This window comes from Ips typographus, linkage group LG16 (assembly GCF_016097725.1).
Source record: "Ips typographus isolate SLU linkage group LG16, UJ_Ityp_2.0, whole genome shotgun sequence".
In the NCBI taxonomy this organism is placed as follows: Eukaryota; Metazoa; Arthropoda; class Insecta; order Coleoptera; family Curculionidae; genus Ips; species Ips typographus.
In genome coordinates this window covers 8,080,587-8,096,566 of record NC_138437.1, presented here as the reverse complement: position 1 = coordinate 8,096,566, position 15,980 = coordinate 8,080,587, and the positions used below count along the sequence as shown (strand labels likewise).

Sequence of the window (15,980 nt, the reverse complement as noted above, 5' to 3'; positions counted from 1 at the left end):
TATGTCTCCCCCCACAGGTAGTGGGAAAATAAAAGATAGTTGTATAAACCACAAACTTTATTTAACTAAATCCGTTTTTACAAAAGATAATCAATGTATTATCAGAGGGTAAAAAAGTACTAAATCTTCTTAACACTACTAAATATTTGGCATTCGAAAAGCAACACAGTTTTTGTGGTAACTAAATTCTCAATTATGAGGCACACCACATAGTTAATATATAATCTTGTCAGTCTTTTTTCGCTTTGAATGAGATTAGGAATGTTAATAACATAGCATGAACTAACTACATATAAATAATATCATTGGTTGTCACGCAAAACCGAAAACAAACTTTGTACAAACATATGGCACAACTCGAATCACGAATAACATACACAAGTAGCTAACCACTTTAGACCACAGCGCTACTGCTTCCCTTAGCTTTATAACTAACGCTTTGGAATTTCTCTTGTTTGGACCTAAGAGAATTGGAATGCATAGATTCAGGACCAATGCTGGACCTGACAAGAGCCAAAAGCCTTTTATATGCAGATCTGTACTGCTTATTCGTGGCTGCATATATAAATGGATTGATCACTGATGATGCCCAAGCCATAATAGATGCAAGAACATGTAAAGTTGGATAAGAGACTTTATCATCAAAAACGTTCACTAGCATCAAAGGCAGGAAACACAAAACGAAACAAATGAAGATTAGGGCCATCAGTCTGGTTAGTCTTCGGTCATCTCGGTCTCTCTTTGAAGTTCTTTGATTTGGTAGAGGTCTAAAGCAGAAAAAAATGTCAAAATGATTCTTGATGCGGTGGTGAATAGAATATGTATGTATACACTATAGAATCATAGTTTATTATACTACTTAGGTGTATACTATGGACGACTTAAATATTACGAATGTTACACATTACACAGTTAATTTCTTAATTCTTCTTCTTCTAGTGCCTATCCGTTACGAATGTTGGCGATCATGTCAACCGCTGCACCAAAGAGGCCTACTGTTGTTGTATTAAACATGGTATTAAACCATCTCTACCAGGGTGCGTATTCTTGAAACGAGGGAAGGGAATTATCAAGAGAAAGACCTGTAGAATGTGACAGGAACACGCCATTGTCAGCTTCTTCTGTCACATTCTATCAACACTTCTCTTGAGAATTCCGTTTCCTGCTTTCAAGAATAGGCCCCCTGGCCTCCTCCTGCCCTCCACTTTGCCCTGTAGAATCAGCTGTAGTAAGTCATACCGCTGGCTATTTCTCATTATATGTCCCAAATATTCCAGCTTACGGGTTTTTATTAAGAGAAGCAGCTCCTTGTCTTTACCCATTCTTTCTAGGACCCTAAGGTTGGTGATATGGTCGGTCCATGGGATTCTTAAAATACGTCGATATAACCACATCTCAAATGACACAAGTTTTGTACAGGAAGCTTCAGTAGTAGACATTTTCAGAAATGCAGCTCTGGCCCTCTTTATTCGGCATTTAATCTCCATCAGAGAGTGATCCCACGTTTCACTTATCTAATTTCTTAATTAAGGACACCAAATACTATTTGCCTAGCGTAATTGAAAACTAATTTCCGCAGCTCGTCTGTTGAGAGACCCGAATGTGTTTACGCCTAATACAGGGTGGTTCAAATTGATTGTAGGATAATTCAAGAGTACATTAAAAATAAACTCCAAAGTGTCATATGAACTGTAGTCGAAAAGTGCCCCCTAGCGGAGTTAAAGCACCTTAAAGATGAGCCACTAAAACCATTTTTTTATTTTTAATTCCTAGACGAAAAAAGTTACTCAAATGAAATTTGGCATGCATATTCACCATTTCGAATTTTTTTCAGTATTTTGCTGTTCAAAAGTTTGACATTTCGTTAAACTGTAATTTTAGATCGTTCTGATGGGGCACATGTGATAGCCCATACTTTTTCCTAAGAAAACATTTCTTTTCTTTTTGCATAGTTTTTCAGATACCGTCATTTTTATACGCTAATCCATAATGAAAATAATTAGTATCTGTCCAGATTATTTTAAAATTTAATTTGTTCATTAATAAGGATAATTTTTTTTTTCTTGAGCATATACTTAGGGCCCGCTAGCTCCAAAAGGGGGCACTTTTCAACTTTGGACACTTTGGCGTTTATTTTTTAAGTATTTTCTACCCTTCAAGTATCCTACAATCAATTTGGACCACCCTGTATAGCTCCATCTAACTTACCCTTTGTAGCCTTGATGTCAACTACTGTAACTATACTAATATTAATAGCAAAATGACTGACATTGTTTAATACATTGATCTGAGTTGTTAAACTGCGATTTTTGTGTATAAAAATATAGCATCCTATATTGAACATTTTTTTAAATTATACAACTATACACCATGTTGCCAAGGTGACATTAAGCTGGTATCACTCAACTCACAGAGTATGATTTTTACATATAACAGTACCGACAGTTATGCCAGCCCATATTAGAAAAACTAATGTCAGGAATTTTAGTCTTAAAACAGGGTTAGTAAAATTCAAAGACCATCCCAAATGAACCACTTTAAAATGATAACTAAATTTTGTACTACTTCACTCTTTAATGAACCCAGCGCTATTCATGCAAAAGAACTGGATATTGGTTCATAAACTAGTCTCTAAAGGTAATTTAACAATGATAATGAAATGCAAATTGAACTTTATGTAAGAGATGCAATATTCAGCAACAACGTCACGAGATAAATGCATAATTGCAGGAAGACAATTAAGACTATAAGTCTGCCATTAACCGAACATCTAGTAAAGCGAATAAACATTATAACATCATAAGCTGTTTGGGTGGCCTTGGGTTCATTAGGATTTCATTATTATATTGCACTCCAAATTAGGAAGCCACCTTAAATATCTGGTATTTTTTTTTAAGCACGGCAATTCACCTGCAAAGCAAATCCGCAATGATCGTACATTTTTAATAACTTACTCGTGGGATCTCAGCCTCAGCTTCGAATTCCGGACGGTCCAATAAATGCAGGAATAGGCCAAAATAATGACCAAACAGGGAAACCCAATTCCAAAGAGAAATAGAGTTTTCTTCGGAGATCTGCCGTCTTTTTCTAGAATGGTGCAGGAGAAAGTCGAGGGGTCCAGCCCTAACTGGCCCCAAATGCCAGTCAGAGGTGGCATCTGAAAGTTCGCATTGATCATTCATAAGAAAATTCAATTTGCTTAATTATAGCCAGACACAAAGTAAATATCGACTACACCCCTGGTTCTATGTTGTATAAGCTCCGATGACATATAATGTATAAACTTGGGGTGAACCCCCAACCGACACCCTTATTAGAAAAATCGATGCATCAAATTCCACAAATAAAAGGATCTTTCTTACCATTATTAGAAATGCTATGAGCCAGGTACAGAACAGCTGCAAGCAAATGGACAATTTCGAGTAGAATTTGGTGTAGTAGTCGTACAATGTTATCAGGACGTACCTAGAACCCCAAACAAATAAACCGTTAAGACCTTTTAGTTTCAGTGTCACTATTTTTATTTTAAAACACTTGACGACTATCGGTTTCAATTAATTAACATGGAATCTGGCTTTTTGGCGGCTGGTAGATCTGTTTTGCTCATATGCACCATTTAAATCGTTTCCTTTCTTAATATAATACATGTGTGTTGTTTGATCCCAGCTTCAAACTTTAATTGGAATTAAGGGCCAATGCCCTCAAGCTGGCACTATATATTAATAAAAAAAGCATATTTTTAGACTGCCCGGTAATGCAAAAAGCATCTATAGTGAGAATGATATCAATCCCTTAAAACAGCCAGTGCGTTATTGGGGTCAGAAAGTCAATTTAATAAAGACACACAATCGCTTTACAATAATTATCGTATGAGGAACTTTAACGCCATTTCTAATTCACGGAACTGTAATGAATTCATGCCAGCCTTATTACTTCAGAAATTTAAACATTAAAGTTGAAACTCGAGCTTATGGTTTATAATCTTCCTTTCAAAAGTTTAAACGTGTATTTATACATATGTTTATCAATCTAATGCGAGCGGACAGTGCATTTGTTTGCACAAACTACATTTCTGATTGAACTTACAATACATGTGCTCGGGTGTCAAATTACCCAAACATTCCACTTCGAGTACTTGTACTGGCTTTAATTATCTGAGCAATGACTAATGTTTTTCCTAAACATTATTGATCAGGAACTGAAATACAACATTTCCACTAATACCATAGTCGTGTTATTTTTTTATCGAATTACAAAATTAGCTTTAAAAACATTTCGTAAAAAATCAATCTAAAATAATGACTAAAACCATCACGAACAAAAGGAATTGAGGTGTAAAATAACTAAAGATAATTTAATATAGTGAAACCATTGTCTTGATATGGTATTTCTTACCGCTACAATGAGTAACCAACTGATATAAAATATCAACTGTTAATAGGTTTATCAACAGTGGTATATTGAAATGAAAACTTATTTTAATAGAAATAATTTTAAATGAACGAATTTAAGCTGTATAGGATAAACCTAGTGGAAATGTTAGCAATGTTATTATTTTTTCATCAATAGGAAAAGGTTCAACAAACTTGGATATATTAATAGAACGTCCTGTATATAATTAAGATGGAGTTTTCACTTCTACATTCCTATATGTAGGTTCAAAATATTTATTTTTTTTTTTTGGTAAATCAATACATGCCTACATAAGAAGAAATTATGACATAACAGGGCATAAATAATAGTCCAGTCTAAAAATAATTAGATTTAGACAGTAGAAACATCAAAATGAAATAATGGGGTTGATTTTAACACATTTAATCAAAAACAGCTGTTTTAATCACTTAAAATATTAAATTTAGTAATTAAATTTAAAATAGAGTTAATAAAAACCATATAATAGATATAACAAATTAACCAAAAAAGTTACCATATGAGGATTGTGATTATTGAATGTTAAAATTGACTGAAATTTGAACCCACTTAATGATGTATTTAAATAGTAATTAAATTAAGTTCCGGTACTATATTACAACATGCATTTATGTTTTTATTTGAAATGCTAAACTTTAAAATTAAAATTAACTGAATAACCTCAAGCACAGTAAAAAGTTTAGTTCCTGATTAAATAAAACTGAGAGTATTATATGCAGGAATATGGAATGATTTGACGTGACATGTATCAGTCTGTCAAAACGTCATGCTGCAATTGATCACATGACTACTTGACCAAGACTGATGTATAGTTTTGAAATTTCCAAATCTGTATGCTCTAACGTAACTAAACACGATTAGGCAAATTTTCAAGGACTCATTTCTAAATACACTTCTGTCATATTTATAAACATTTTTAATTCCACTCCTGACTAACTGTATAAAAATATAAATTCGCCAAAGAATGATTCAGCTTTAATAAAGGATCATTTTAGAAGAGTAGGAACAGACGCAGTTCCAATCCAATAAAGAGCTTTTTAATTTAACTGGGCCATTTGACATTTGACACGGTGCCTCCAGCTTAATTAATTGACGTTATTAAAACCTAAGAGGCCCATTATTCATAATACTTGGACATAGTTCAGGGAATGGTGGCAAAAATAGCAAAAGTAAATTAATCGTGACTTTCTTAATGGATAAAATTAAAATTTACTTTTAAATTTTTAGTAAAAACACTTACCTGTTTAAGGTAATAGCGACCATATTTAGCAGAGACAGAGCTACATTTCCATAGAAAAACACAGGAAAAAGTTGACAAAGGGTATCACCAAAAATCCACTCTTCTGCAATATATCTGGCAGCTGTTAAGGGTAAATTGAACCCGCAAAACAACAAATCAGACACGCAGAGTGATATCACAAATGCTGTAGTGGCATGGGACTTTAGTTTTGGGCATCTGAATAGTGCCAAAATTGTTATAGAATTACCTGAAAGAAAATTATAAAATTACTTTTGTAAAAATCAGTTAAATTACATTTTAAACAATAAACATGAACCAACATTTTGCAGATCAAACCGACGTTTTTACGAGTTCTCTGATGATGTACATGCAGCATTTAAACGTCATGGTAAACATACCTAGTTCCAGGTCGTTGAATTCAGTTTTTCTTCTGGGGCTGATAACAGACCTTTCTGATGATAACAATGAAACTTATTATTTTTTCGATCTGTTATCTTCAATTTCTTGAAAGGCAAATATTTATTTATTCCACTGTGTTTCATTGTGGTCGCAATTCAAAGAAAGACTTCTTTAATGATGACAATATTCGAGGTAGGTGTTCGTAATTTGATTTTTTTTGTATGTGATATAATAAGTTTTTTATGTGATAAATATAAATAATACTTACCGACAATTCCTAAAACACAAAAAACAACAGCACAAACAGCGGCAAACACAGTAATTTCCCGGGGGTACTTAATAACATCCCCGTTGTAAGACATTTTTCATTAAAAATGTAATTTTTTCATTTATACTTATTGTAGAAAACCGCAAAGTCCTAACCCGGCATTTGGTTTGAACATCGAAGAACTTCGCGGGTCGACCAAGAACATGCTGGGACTCGCACAGCGTAATGCGCAAACAACGCTGATTTGCTATCCTATTGCTGTAAACTACCCGCTGGTAGCAAGCAATGTTGCCAAGTTACGGTTTTTGCCCATATGTCTAAGAAAAAGTGAGTTTCAGTTACTCAGTAGCACATACTGAGTAATATTTTTTTAGCAGTGTGGCAGTATATAAGAGGCTTCTAGATCCGATTTTTTACTATGGTATTCATTAATAAAAATATTTTAATTGCCCTACCACATATACCAACTTTATATTTGATTGGCGAATAGGATTTACATAATTTTCAGCTACTTCGGTCTTTCAAGGTTCTTCAGCATTTTGAGGTTCTTAAAATTTCTCAAAAATCTACACTCAAAGTATATTTTTAGGGTGGGTACTTAAATAAAAATGCATAATTTATCCACGTGTGTCGGCAAATAGCAAATCTGTGACAACCATTTTACTGCCTATAAAAAAAAACATTATGTTTTCTAAAGAAAATTCAACGGAATTCGATAATGCAGTCTAGACCAGAATAAAGGTTCTATATTTAAAAATTCTTGCCACTATTATATAGCGATTATGGTGCCGATAATAAAAGTTGAATTCGTTGGCATTTTAATTGGTAAAGGTGTCTAGAGAATTGTTTTGACTGAGTGAAAAGTGAAAATACCTATCTTTTTGAAAAAATTATTTCTGTATAACCAATAAGACTCAAAATCGGTTGTGCAGTATAGCTAATACACCAATTTCTGATCCTAACAGTAGGCCAATCAAAAAAGCAGTAATAAGTTGTTAAAATATAAAATAAGTTGACTCTCCGGAAATTCAACTTTTTCCAAAATGCATTTTTAACTGCTTACAATCATAAATTGGTTAATTACCAAGTCAGAAATCTTGACACATGGTGAATGCAAAGAAAACTAGTTTTCTTCAATTCGGTTATGCGACCAGAATTTGAACTAAATACTAAATGTATAAATGGTTGCCCGATTATATTCTAAAGTGGCGCAATCTTTCGACGATATTTTAAATTCAACATTTAATGTCTGTTTACTGTCACTAATGCCAAAATAATCAGTTTTGTTATATTTGTTGGTTGGCGTCTTCGACTCTTGATAAACATTTCTAGAAATTTGCCACTTCCTTTCAATTGATAAGTGGAAATTAGTGTTTAATACAGAAACACTCTAAATTCGTTAACCCACCGTACTTTAGAGACACCGAGGAACTTAAACCCGTCAAAATGTGTGCTAAAATGGCATTTCAACATCAGGCCGGAACGGCAATGGAGTGTTTGAGTGTAAGTTGGCTTGTTATGGGTGTTGTTCTTGACCTGTGTTTGTCTTACATGAGTCATGTAATTAAAGAATCTATGACAAACACTTCAAGGAATCTTATAGATTTTTGAGATGTAGTAACTAGATTATAATACTCTTTTTTTCAGATCCCAATCACACTCCACAAAGAGGTTTGTGGAGACCAAATGAGATGTGGTTTTAAGATTGGGGGTGGTATTGATCAAGACTACAATAAAAGTCCTCAAGGATATACTGATAATGTATGTAAGAGTGGTAAAAATTAAAAGAATAATAAATAAAATATTTGGCTTTTAGGGCATTTATGTTACTGAAGTTCATGAATCTAGTCCTGCTTCTAGAGCAGGACTCAGGGTGCATGATAAAATACTTCAATGTAATGGGTATGACTTTACAATGGTGACACATAAAAAGGCTGTAAGCTACATTAAGAAGAATCCAACACTAAGCTTGTTAGTTGCTAGGAAAGGAGTTACATCTACCTAAAAGTTAATAAGTGTTAAGTTCAGATCATTCCTTAAGTTTATGTTACCATTTGAAACAAGTAGCAAAAAAATGGTTCAGTGCCATTACAAATATTTCTTCCAAATTTCACTTTGATCACAATGCCATATTAGAATGTAGATTTCTTTATTACTATATAAAAACTATACAATGTTGTTATCTACAATTTTTTGTATGTTGAAAATATTTATGTAAGTGTTACTTAGTTAAGATATTCTCTGTTTTTAAAGTATTAGACATGGTAGCTTAGAAGCCAGTTTAAGTATATTATGTTGTATACAGTAATGATGTTATACTTCATATTCCCAGTCAGTATTTTTAAGTTTTATAATATGTGTGATAATATAATTATCTTTGAAGTATTACATTAGTTCTTTTGTTGACATCTGGTAAACCCACATTAATACAACCTCCTGTGATTTAAATTTTTATTATGTTAAAATAGACATTGTATCTGAGTAGCAACACTAATTTTACTGTTCTATACAAAAATATAACAAATTATGCCACAATGTTGAGGCACATATTATCACATTCTCAAATGTGTATACATTTATACATCACTATTGTAATACTCTAAAAACACTTGTATAAAGAGGCATATAAAATCAATGAGATAATACAACAGGAAACTGAATATCTCAAACAACATTGTATGTTAAATAAAGCATTATTGGTTTTACATGCCTTTTCAATAAGTTTTTAGATATTTTGAGGCACTCTATTGACAAAATTGCAGGGAAACTGACCTCTCAGGCCATTGCATTCACCATATAACCAATCATCTGAAATCTTTCTTAAAACTTTAATTTTCTGGCCAGCTTTCAAACTCAGATCTCCTGACATTTGAGCTGGAAAATCATAGAGTGCTGTGACTAAATTCTCATCTTCCTTCAAAGGTACTTGTATGTCTATAAAACTTTCTGGAAACATTCCCTCTTTGTCAACAACTTTGCCATACAGCCAATCATCATTAATTCTCCTCACTAAAACTACTATATCACCAGCCTATAAAAACACAATTTTGTTAGTGTTTATAACTAAAACTCTTAAATTAACATTTTCACTTACTTGCAAATTCAAGTCATTAGGATGAGTTGCTGAATAATCAAATAGGGCAATTCCAAATGGGGTTTCTACATCATCAATATCAACTTTTGGTGGACTTGGAGGCGGAATGTTAGGCATGGGAGGAGAATCTGATTTGGGGCTTACATTATCTATCCTTGAATTAGGTTTCACTTTGGCACGAATGATAGTTGGACCAAACATTGAAGGTACATTAAGACTGTTACTTGTACTATTAGCTTTTGTATTTGCCTCCCCATCACCTGTCACAAGGTAACTTTGAAAAGATCCTCCATTATTTGATTGAGGAGGTTGAATGGTGTTTTGTGTTTGCACTGGCCAAACATTACTTCCTACTGGTGATTCAAACTCAAATGACTTTTTACTTGATGCTAAGCTGCTTGTACTACTGCTAAATGAGCTGGATACACTTCCACCAAAGTGTCTTGGCCTGTCCGGCTTGGGAGAGCTAGGGGGACTCCACTGGATCAAATTGGCACTGAGATTTTGCTGCACTAAATTTAAGGTTGACTTGCTTTTTAATTTGGAAATATTAGGGGGCGGAGGTCGAGGCGGTGGTTTCTTTTTTTGTTTATGCGTTGTAAACGACATCACTACTATTCACAATGATTACAAATCACATTGGTCTGTTGGAGATTGGAGAAAATCAAAATTCCAAAACATAATTTTTTGAGGATGATTACATAGGATAGATGACAGGTGACAGGACGTAAACACGGTTAGAAAAGTTTTGTTAATTTTCTGTCAGTCTTGTCAGGGTATTGTTATTGTAATAAATTCTATTATGATGTTAATAAAGGAAAGTTGTGTACTTGCGGTGTGGTGTAGTATTTTACATATAATCAGTTAATTTTGCTGACCAGCGACAAAGTTTCAAGCGTACCAATTCATACAATAGGCGCTTCCATTTATGAGAAAATTTAGAACGAATCCAAGTCCAAGCATCCACCGTGACGTCACAACAGCTCACCATGTTTTTGAGTTTTTGTTTTCTTTTGATCCTTTTTCAACATTTTCTATTCAAATCCATGTTACTTAGACACATTAAATATTAATCTAAATTACTTATTTACATTACATTATCTAGCAAACCATGAGACGAACCTAGACTCTAGCTAATTTTACATTTTGAGATTTTATATGTTTATTATTGACAACATTTTAAATTCCAATTATTGTAATTGTATATAAAAGTTATCAGTATCTTGAAATGATCCTAAATTCCAAAATTAGAAAAATAAAACATAACAAGTTTTCGATCAAAAAATTGGGTTGTTGCCAGTGAAAATAGTTCGCGTTTACTTGTTGAGAATATTTGAGGTTACGTTACATTAAAAATGTGAAACATTTGACAAAAAACATGGTTCGGGCATTCGACAATAAAGCGCAATTGTTGCTTTAAAATGGGTTTTGTTTAGCCTTTGTCTACACGATAAGGCGCATTATCAATGACCCCCTAGGAGATAAATGACCCCCACTGGCAGCGCGTAATATAAAACCATGAAGCCATGTCACATTTCCAGTTGAACAGGTTCAACTACGGATTCTTATCAACAAGTTATTAGTGCTCTTTCACGTAAGCATTTTTAATTTATTTCAACTCAGTTTAAATTAGTTTTCTTGGCTATATTGTGTGCTGTCAGTGTGGTTGTAAATTATAAGAGTACATCCTAAGCAAAGGGACACAATTTTCTTCAATCTGGCTGCTGAGAGAGGAATGCTGAGGTCGACTAAAGACTGTCTACTACTCCGTGTCCGTCTTACCTCCCTACATCAGACCTGGAAGTGGTTACATCAAACTATCAGCTTACACGACTTCCTTGTTTCTTTAACTTCCGGATCTAAAAACCTCTTACCACAACTCAACCTGACAAATTGAGCTGCTTTTTTGAGGCGCAACATCTGCCTAACAATATTGATTTGTAGCAATTGTGTTCATTAGTTTTAAAGACTATTCCCTACTAACACAAACTACTATAATGGCTCTCTTGCAACGTTCTTACAACAAAATTTCACACTGTAAGGCCATCCATGCTTATTCAAAAAAGTTAATGGAGACTAACATAAAAAAGTCAGTATACATATCTCAGTCAACTGATATTTACACCAATTTGGCATTAGAAGAATGGATTTATAAAAATTTAAACTTGAAACATCATCATTTGTTGTTATTATGGCAAAATGATCCTTGTGTTGTAATTGGAAGACACCAAAACCCTTGGTCTGAGACAAATATATCTGACTTGCCAAACTTGGTGGAAAATGGAGTTAACTTAGCACGAAGAAGTAGTAATGGAACAGCTTTCTATCATGACAATGGATGTCTGAATTTAAGTTTCTTCTGTCCCAGGGAACAACTCAATGCAACATATAACAATGAAGTTGTAGCAAGAAGCATTTTTAGAGAGTTTGGGAGTCAAGTTAACACCAACTCAGATGGGGAGCTGTATGTGAGGCAGAATAAAGTATCCTTTATGTGTTTTTAAATTATTAAACTTGCTAATTTATTAAGGCATATTTCCTTAATATGTGTTTAGCAAATTTCACAGTCAGAAAAGTATGGAAGGGAGAACTCCTATCATCACATGTCACTAATGGTGAGATCTAATAAAGTCAATCGTAATGTGGCCCTTGAAAAACATGATGTAAGTAATATATTTTTATGCAGTTGTACATCTTGTTCTGAATTATTTCTAGAATAGGCTTAGACATTCAAAGGAAATTTATAAATGAATTAGCAACATATTGATCATTTTAGCACCAAAACTTTGCCACTCAAGAATTTTCCTATGCATAATATTTTCAATTTTGTCAAATCCAAATGGTTTTGACTGGTTAAGCTGACAATAATATTGATTTGATCTATAAATAAAATTAAATTTTTTTGTTTTTTTTTTACAGTTTCTGGTAAATACTAAAGTCACTCTGCCTATATCAACAGCAAAAATAATGAATCTCTCTGAAGAAAATCCTCAAGTGACTGTTCCAAATTTAAAGAAAGCTATAGGATGGGAATTTTTAAGAACCAAGGCTTTGAGCCTTAAAGATGGTGGGATGGAGCTGGCACAACAACAAAAAGGTTTCCATATGGTTAATCCTACTGAAAATTGGTTTCCAGGTAAGTTGCTTATTTGCACAAATGAACAGCACAAGCATTACATAAGTATGACCTCCATCTCTACACTAACAGTTACATAATAGTAAAGATTTGACTGTCTGATGTCATTGAGCGTTTATCAGTTGTCGCCTGTAGTGTAACCTAATTATCATTTTACACTTTTATTAAGCATAATATTTTGCCTATATATAAATAAATAAATCATCTGCAGGTTTGAATGCGATCCGTGACAACTTTAAAAGCTGGGAATGGTGCTTTGGAGAAACTCCAAAATTCAACATTACCAAATCTTTTACCGTTCCAGTAGATCTGCTTCATAGTAACACAGTTGGTTCTTCTGGTTCTTTAAATGTCACCATGACGGTTGAAAAAGGGATAATTTCCGATATAACAATTTACGTGCCTTATGAGTTTAATTCTGCCGGTTTTGCTGGGGAGGCCAAAGTTATTCATAGTTTAAAGGGAAAACGATTTTCTGTGCAAGCTTTTGATGATTTAGATACACTTTTGGATGAGAAAGATCGTTTCCTCACTCAGTGTGTGAGACAAGTTATGACTTGCGCTTAATTCCAGTTAAAGCATTGTATCCATTATAGGTAGTTTTTTTATATAGTGGAATATGATTATTCATTATTTTTAAGTCGAACAGAGACTTTCGTTAAGTCACTGTGTTGTATTCTATGAGTTTTATGTAAATTACTTTAGTGCGTGTTAATCTAATTAGCATTCGTTAATAATTCTAATTGTTTCTGTTTTTTTTTTGTATCACGTTAATTTGGTGTTTTAAGTTACATATAGTTTTCTTTTGCTTACTAATTATTGTTAACGATTAACTCTTAAGTTTAAAGAGCCGATCCAATTTTGGCGGCATTCAAGAATTCATCATATCACTATTTGTATAGTTATGTTTCTTTAAATATTTAAGTATCTTTAAGTTTAGTTTTTATATGTTACTTCCAATATTGTCTTGCAGCTGTTGTGCCTTATTCAGATATTAGTTTAAGTAGTTTTAAGCAGATATATATGCTATGTTGACTGTTAGATAATAAGTAGATTGTAAATGCTAATAAATATGTTTATTAAACTAAACGATGTTTTATCCCAAAAACTGACCTGAGTAGTTAAATTCTGATGGACTTTGTTATCTTCTGTTTTTAGCCGAAGTTTTGTGTTTCAAATTTGAATTTTGAGTCGCAGTAAGGACGTTTACTAAGTCGCAGTCGTGGGGCAAAAGGTTATCAAAACCAAGGCTGATCAGGCGTGATCGTGAGGTTGTACTATAATTTTTGTAACCATTTAGTATGTAAATAGAAAGCAATTTTAATGAGTTGATTTAAATTTTATATATTTGGCTAAAGAATGCATACAGGAATTTGCTAATTGACTAGAAAAGAAAATAACAAACTACTGAGATTGCTTAATAATTTCCGGGCAGTGGAACTCATTGATGAATAGCAGCTATTTTATAAATTAGGAAGTGTTAGTTATCCAAATAAATTCAGAAATTTTTAGGATACATTTGTGGCGCTATGGTGAATGAGATGAGCTGCATTGAAAACGTTCTTTGAAGATTAAGGTTTCTGTAGTAGTTTTCTTATTCTTCCAGATAAATTATTTTAACGTTTCTTGCAAATTAAGTTTTACTGAATTATCACTAAACTGCATAGCTCCAATATACTTAGCCGATTCTATATTATGAATAAGTAGGATACAATAAATTTGTATTGTTACTATGTCTTCCTCATATTATTGTATTGACGAACAAATTGAACAATTTAGTTCTATATATGATTAAATTGAATGGCTTCGTGTAAATCGCCCTACATTGGAAGGGCTTAACCTTTATTGTGTAACAAACTCCCCATTCAAGAACGATTGGTTACTTTCCCAGGTAACTGCGTGTAATTCTAACATGTGGGTAGCTCTTGATAACACCGCCTTTTTGCTACCAACCAGAACATTACAATCTTGGTAACATTTAGAGTGCATACCCCTATATCCCCCCCTCTTTAAAATTGGTGGTCATGCCCTTAGGTTTTGATTGATTTATTTCACTTAACTGTAACTAACATCTTTAGAAAACCACGCCTCCGCAACTTTTCTCACGGCAGATAAGAAGAAGCCATTTTGGGCAGATAGCTTTACCTTCCATTATCCTCAGAGATAAAACACATTATGATGGTAACACACCATTGAATTATTTCTTATAAGCTTTAGATCGATAAAATTTTAAATCGAAGAGTGGGAACAATAAATTAGCCCTTTCACAATTTAGCTCTGGGAGAAACCAAAGTCTGTTTTATTTCTTGGAAGGGATTATTAGGTCGTTTGTACCAATTCCATACGCACCGATTCGCACGTCACTCGCAGAAGGCGTACATATTTTGTTTAATGGTTTAGGTAATTACACAATTAGACGCACTGGCTTCCCCTAAAGTTTCAGGACTAAATTACATGCTCCATAGGCCTGATTACGCCTAATAAAACTTTGATACTGTTCGAAAATATTTTGTATAATTATAAAATGGCAGTCGAGAAACGTGATTGATTCGAATTGAATTTCTGAAATAGTAACAAATTTATACCTTCTTTATAAGTGTAAATAAACAATATGTACGTTTTGGTGAAGTATGTGTAACTTTAAATACACAGGTTATTATACAGTTTGGAAACTCAAAAGCGGAAATAAAGGCAAGAGTGTGTCCTTTCTACTCCCAGATTTCTCCAAGACGTTTCTACATTTCAATGTGATTTGTGTGTAACCCATTTAAACTTAAGCTATTAATCACTTTTAGTTAAGATTCTATGGCAACGAAAGGCGACAGATAAAGACGCCTTGCCTCGACTTAATCACTTTAGATAGTTACGCAAAAACACCCTTGATTATGGTTATAGTGGTAGTTGCCATGTAGAAGTAAAGTGTGGGTGAGACGCTGGATTATGTAATACAAATACCTACATAAAGGTTTTGTTTCTGTGCTGTGAGCAGTGCTTCTACATCTTATAATAACGTCGTTATGATTGTTTCAAAGTCTTTTAGTAAAAAATAATGATCTGGTTAAAGGGAAACTTCCTACTTTTATGTTATTATACCCTTACACGTCTAATTTTAGTGAATATTAATTTCAAATATAAAAGAAAACAAAATGCGACAGGTAGTCACAAGAAGTCAATCAACCTTTCTGATAATATGCTCTGGCTGACTGACACGTCACAAGCTCTGTCACCTACAAATATGAAAATAAATAAATATATTATTACTAATTATTGTTGGCAATTCTGAATAAAATGGTGGATAGTCATATTTGATTAACAACATCACTGTCACCAACCTTTGTAACCATAATTCAGACTGAAAGCCAATAATACATTCATATTGCCCAGAAGAATTAAATTACCTGATACTCCCATA

The 15,980-nt window shown here is 33.3% G+C and overlaps 4 protein-coding genes across 6 annotated transcripts; 2 read left to right on the top strand and 2 right to left on the bottom strand.

Moving 5' to 3' along the window:
- Positions 1-39: 39 nt before the first annotated feature.
- LOC145738605 (protein trapped in endoderm-1-like) lies at positions 40-6,676 on the bottom strand. 3 transcript variants are annotated; one of them, XM_081993473.1, is made up of 5 exons: positions 6,339-6,676; positions 5,672-5,918; positions 3,363-3,465; positions 2,955-3,157; positions 40-767 (listed from the first exon to the last, which is right to left on the bottom strand). In XM_081993473.1, the coding sequence occupies exons 1-5, from the start codon at positions 6,430-6,432 to the stop codon at positions 395-397; spliced, it is 1,020 nt and encodes a 339-aa protein (XP_081849599.1). In that variant the 5' UTR covers positions 6,433-6,676; the 3' UTR covers positions 40-394. The 3 variants fall into 3 exon arrangements, with proteins under 3 accessions (XP_081849599.1, XP_081849601.1, XP_081849600.1); XM_081993475.1 differs by lacking the exon at positions 6,339-6,676 and adding an exon at positions 5,992-6,092; XM_081993474.1 differs by lacking the exon at positions 6,339-6,676 and adding an exon at positions 5,966-6,070.
- A 945-nt stretch (positions 6,677-7,621) lies between these two features.
- On the top strand, positions 7,622-8,726 carry LOC145738609 (tax1-binding protein 3 homolog). The gene is made up of 3 exons (XM_081993477.1): positions 7,622-7,841; positions 7,986-8,099; positions 8,155-8,726. The coding sequence occupies exons 1-3, from the start codon at positions 7,785-7,787 to the stop codon at positions 8,341-8,343; spliced, it is 360 nt and encodes a 119-aa protein (XP_081849603.1). The 5' UTR covers positions 7,622-7,784; the 3' UTR covers positions 8,344-8,726.
- A 49-nt stretch (positions 8,727-8,775) lies between these two features.
- Positions 8,776-10,200, bottom strand: LOC145738606 (uncharacterized). The gene is made up of 2 exons (XM_081993476.1): positions 9,433-10,200; positions 8,776-9,369 (listed from the first exon to the last, which is right to left on the bottom strand). Exons 1-2 carry the CDS (start codon positions 10,039-10,041, stop codon positions 9,064-9,066), a joined length of 915 nt encoding a protein of 304 aa, XP_081849602.1. The 5' UTR covers positions 10,042-10,200; the 3' UTR covers positions 8,776-9,063.
- A 1,077-nt stretch (positions 10,201-11,277) lies between these two features.
- Positions 11,278-13,657, top strand: LOC145738604 (lipoyl amidotransferase LIPT1, mitochondrial-like). The gene is made up of 4 exons (XM_081993472.1): positions 11,278-11,915; positions 11,988-12,095; positions 12,352-12,568; positions 12,780-13,657. The coding sequence occupies exons 1-4, from the start codon at positions 11,430-11,432 to the stop codon at positions 13,133-13,135; spliced, it is 1,167 nt and encodes a 388-aa protein (XP_081849598.1). The 5' UTR covers positions 11,278-11,429; the 3' UTR covers positions 13,136-13,657.
- Positions 13,658-15,980: the final 2,323 nt, after the last annotated feature.

Excerpts from the sequence above, each read along its gene's own strand:
- LOC145738605 (XM_081993473.1), bottom strand. The coding sequence starts at position 6,432 with ATGTCTTACAACGGGGATGTTATTAAGTACCCCCGGGAAATTACTGTG. Across the intron at positions 5,919-6,338 it reads TTGTGTTTTAGGAATTGTCG|GTAATTCTATAACAATTTTG; the intron begins GTAAGTATTATT and ends ATTTTCTTTCAG. Across the intron at positions 3,466-5,671 it reads GTCGCTATTACCTTAAACAG|GTACGTCCTGATAACATTGT; the intron begins GTAAGTGTTTTT and ends TTGGGGTTCTAG.
- LOC145738606 (XM_081993476.1), bottom strand. The coding sequence starts at position 10,041 with ATGTCGTTTACAACGCATAAACAAAAAAAGAAACCACCGCCTCGACCT. Across the intron at positions 9,370-9,432 it reads CTAATGACTTGAATTTGCAA|GCTGGTGATATAGTAGTTTT; the intron begins GTAAGTGAAAAT and ends GTGTTTTTATAG.
- LOC145738609 (XM_081993477.1), top strand. The coding sequence starts at position 7,785 with ATGTGTGCTAAAATGGCATTTCAACATCAGGCCGGAACGGCAATGGAG. Across the intron at positions 7,842-7,985 it reads CGGCAATGGAGTGTTTGAGT|ATCCCAATCACACTCCACAA; the intron begins GTAAGTTGGCTT and ends TCTTTTTTTCAG. Across the intron at positions 8,100-8,154 it reads CTCAAGGATATACTGATAAT|GGCATTTATGTTACTGAAGT; the intron begins GTATGTAAGAGT and ends TTTGGCTTTTAG.
- LOC145738604 (XM_081993472.1), top strand. The coding sequence starts at position 11,430 with ATGGCTCTCTTGCAACGTTCTTACAACAAAATTTCACACTGTAAGGCC. Across the intron at positions 11,916-11,987 it reads TGTATGTGAGGCAGAATAAA|CAAATTTCACAGTCAGAAAA; the intron begins GTATCCTTTATG and ends ATATGTGTTTAG. Across the intron at positions 12,096-12,351 it reads TGGCCCTTGAAAAACATGAT|TTTCTGGTAAATACTAAAGT; the intron begins GTAAGTAATATA and ends TTTTTTTTACAG.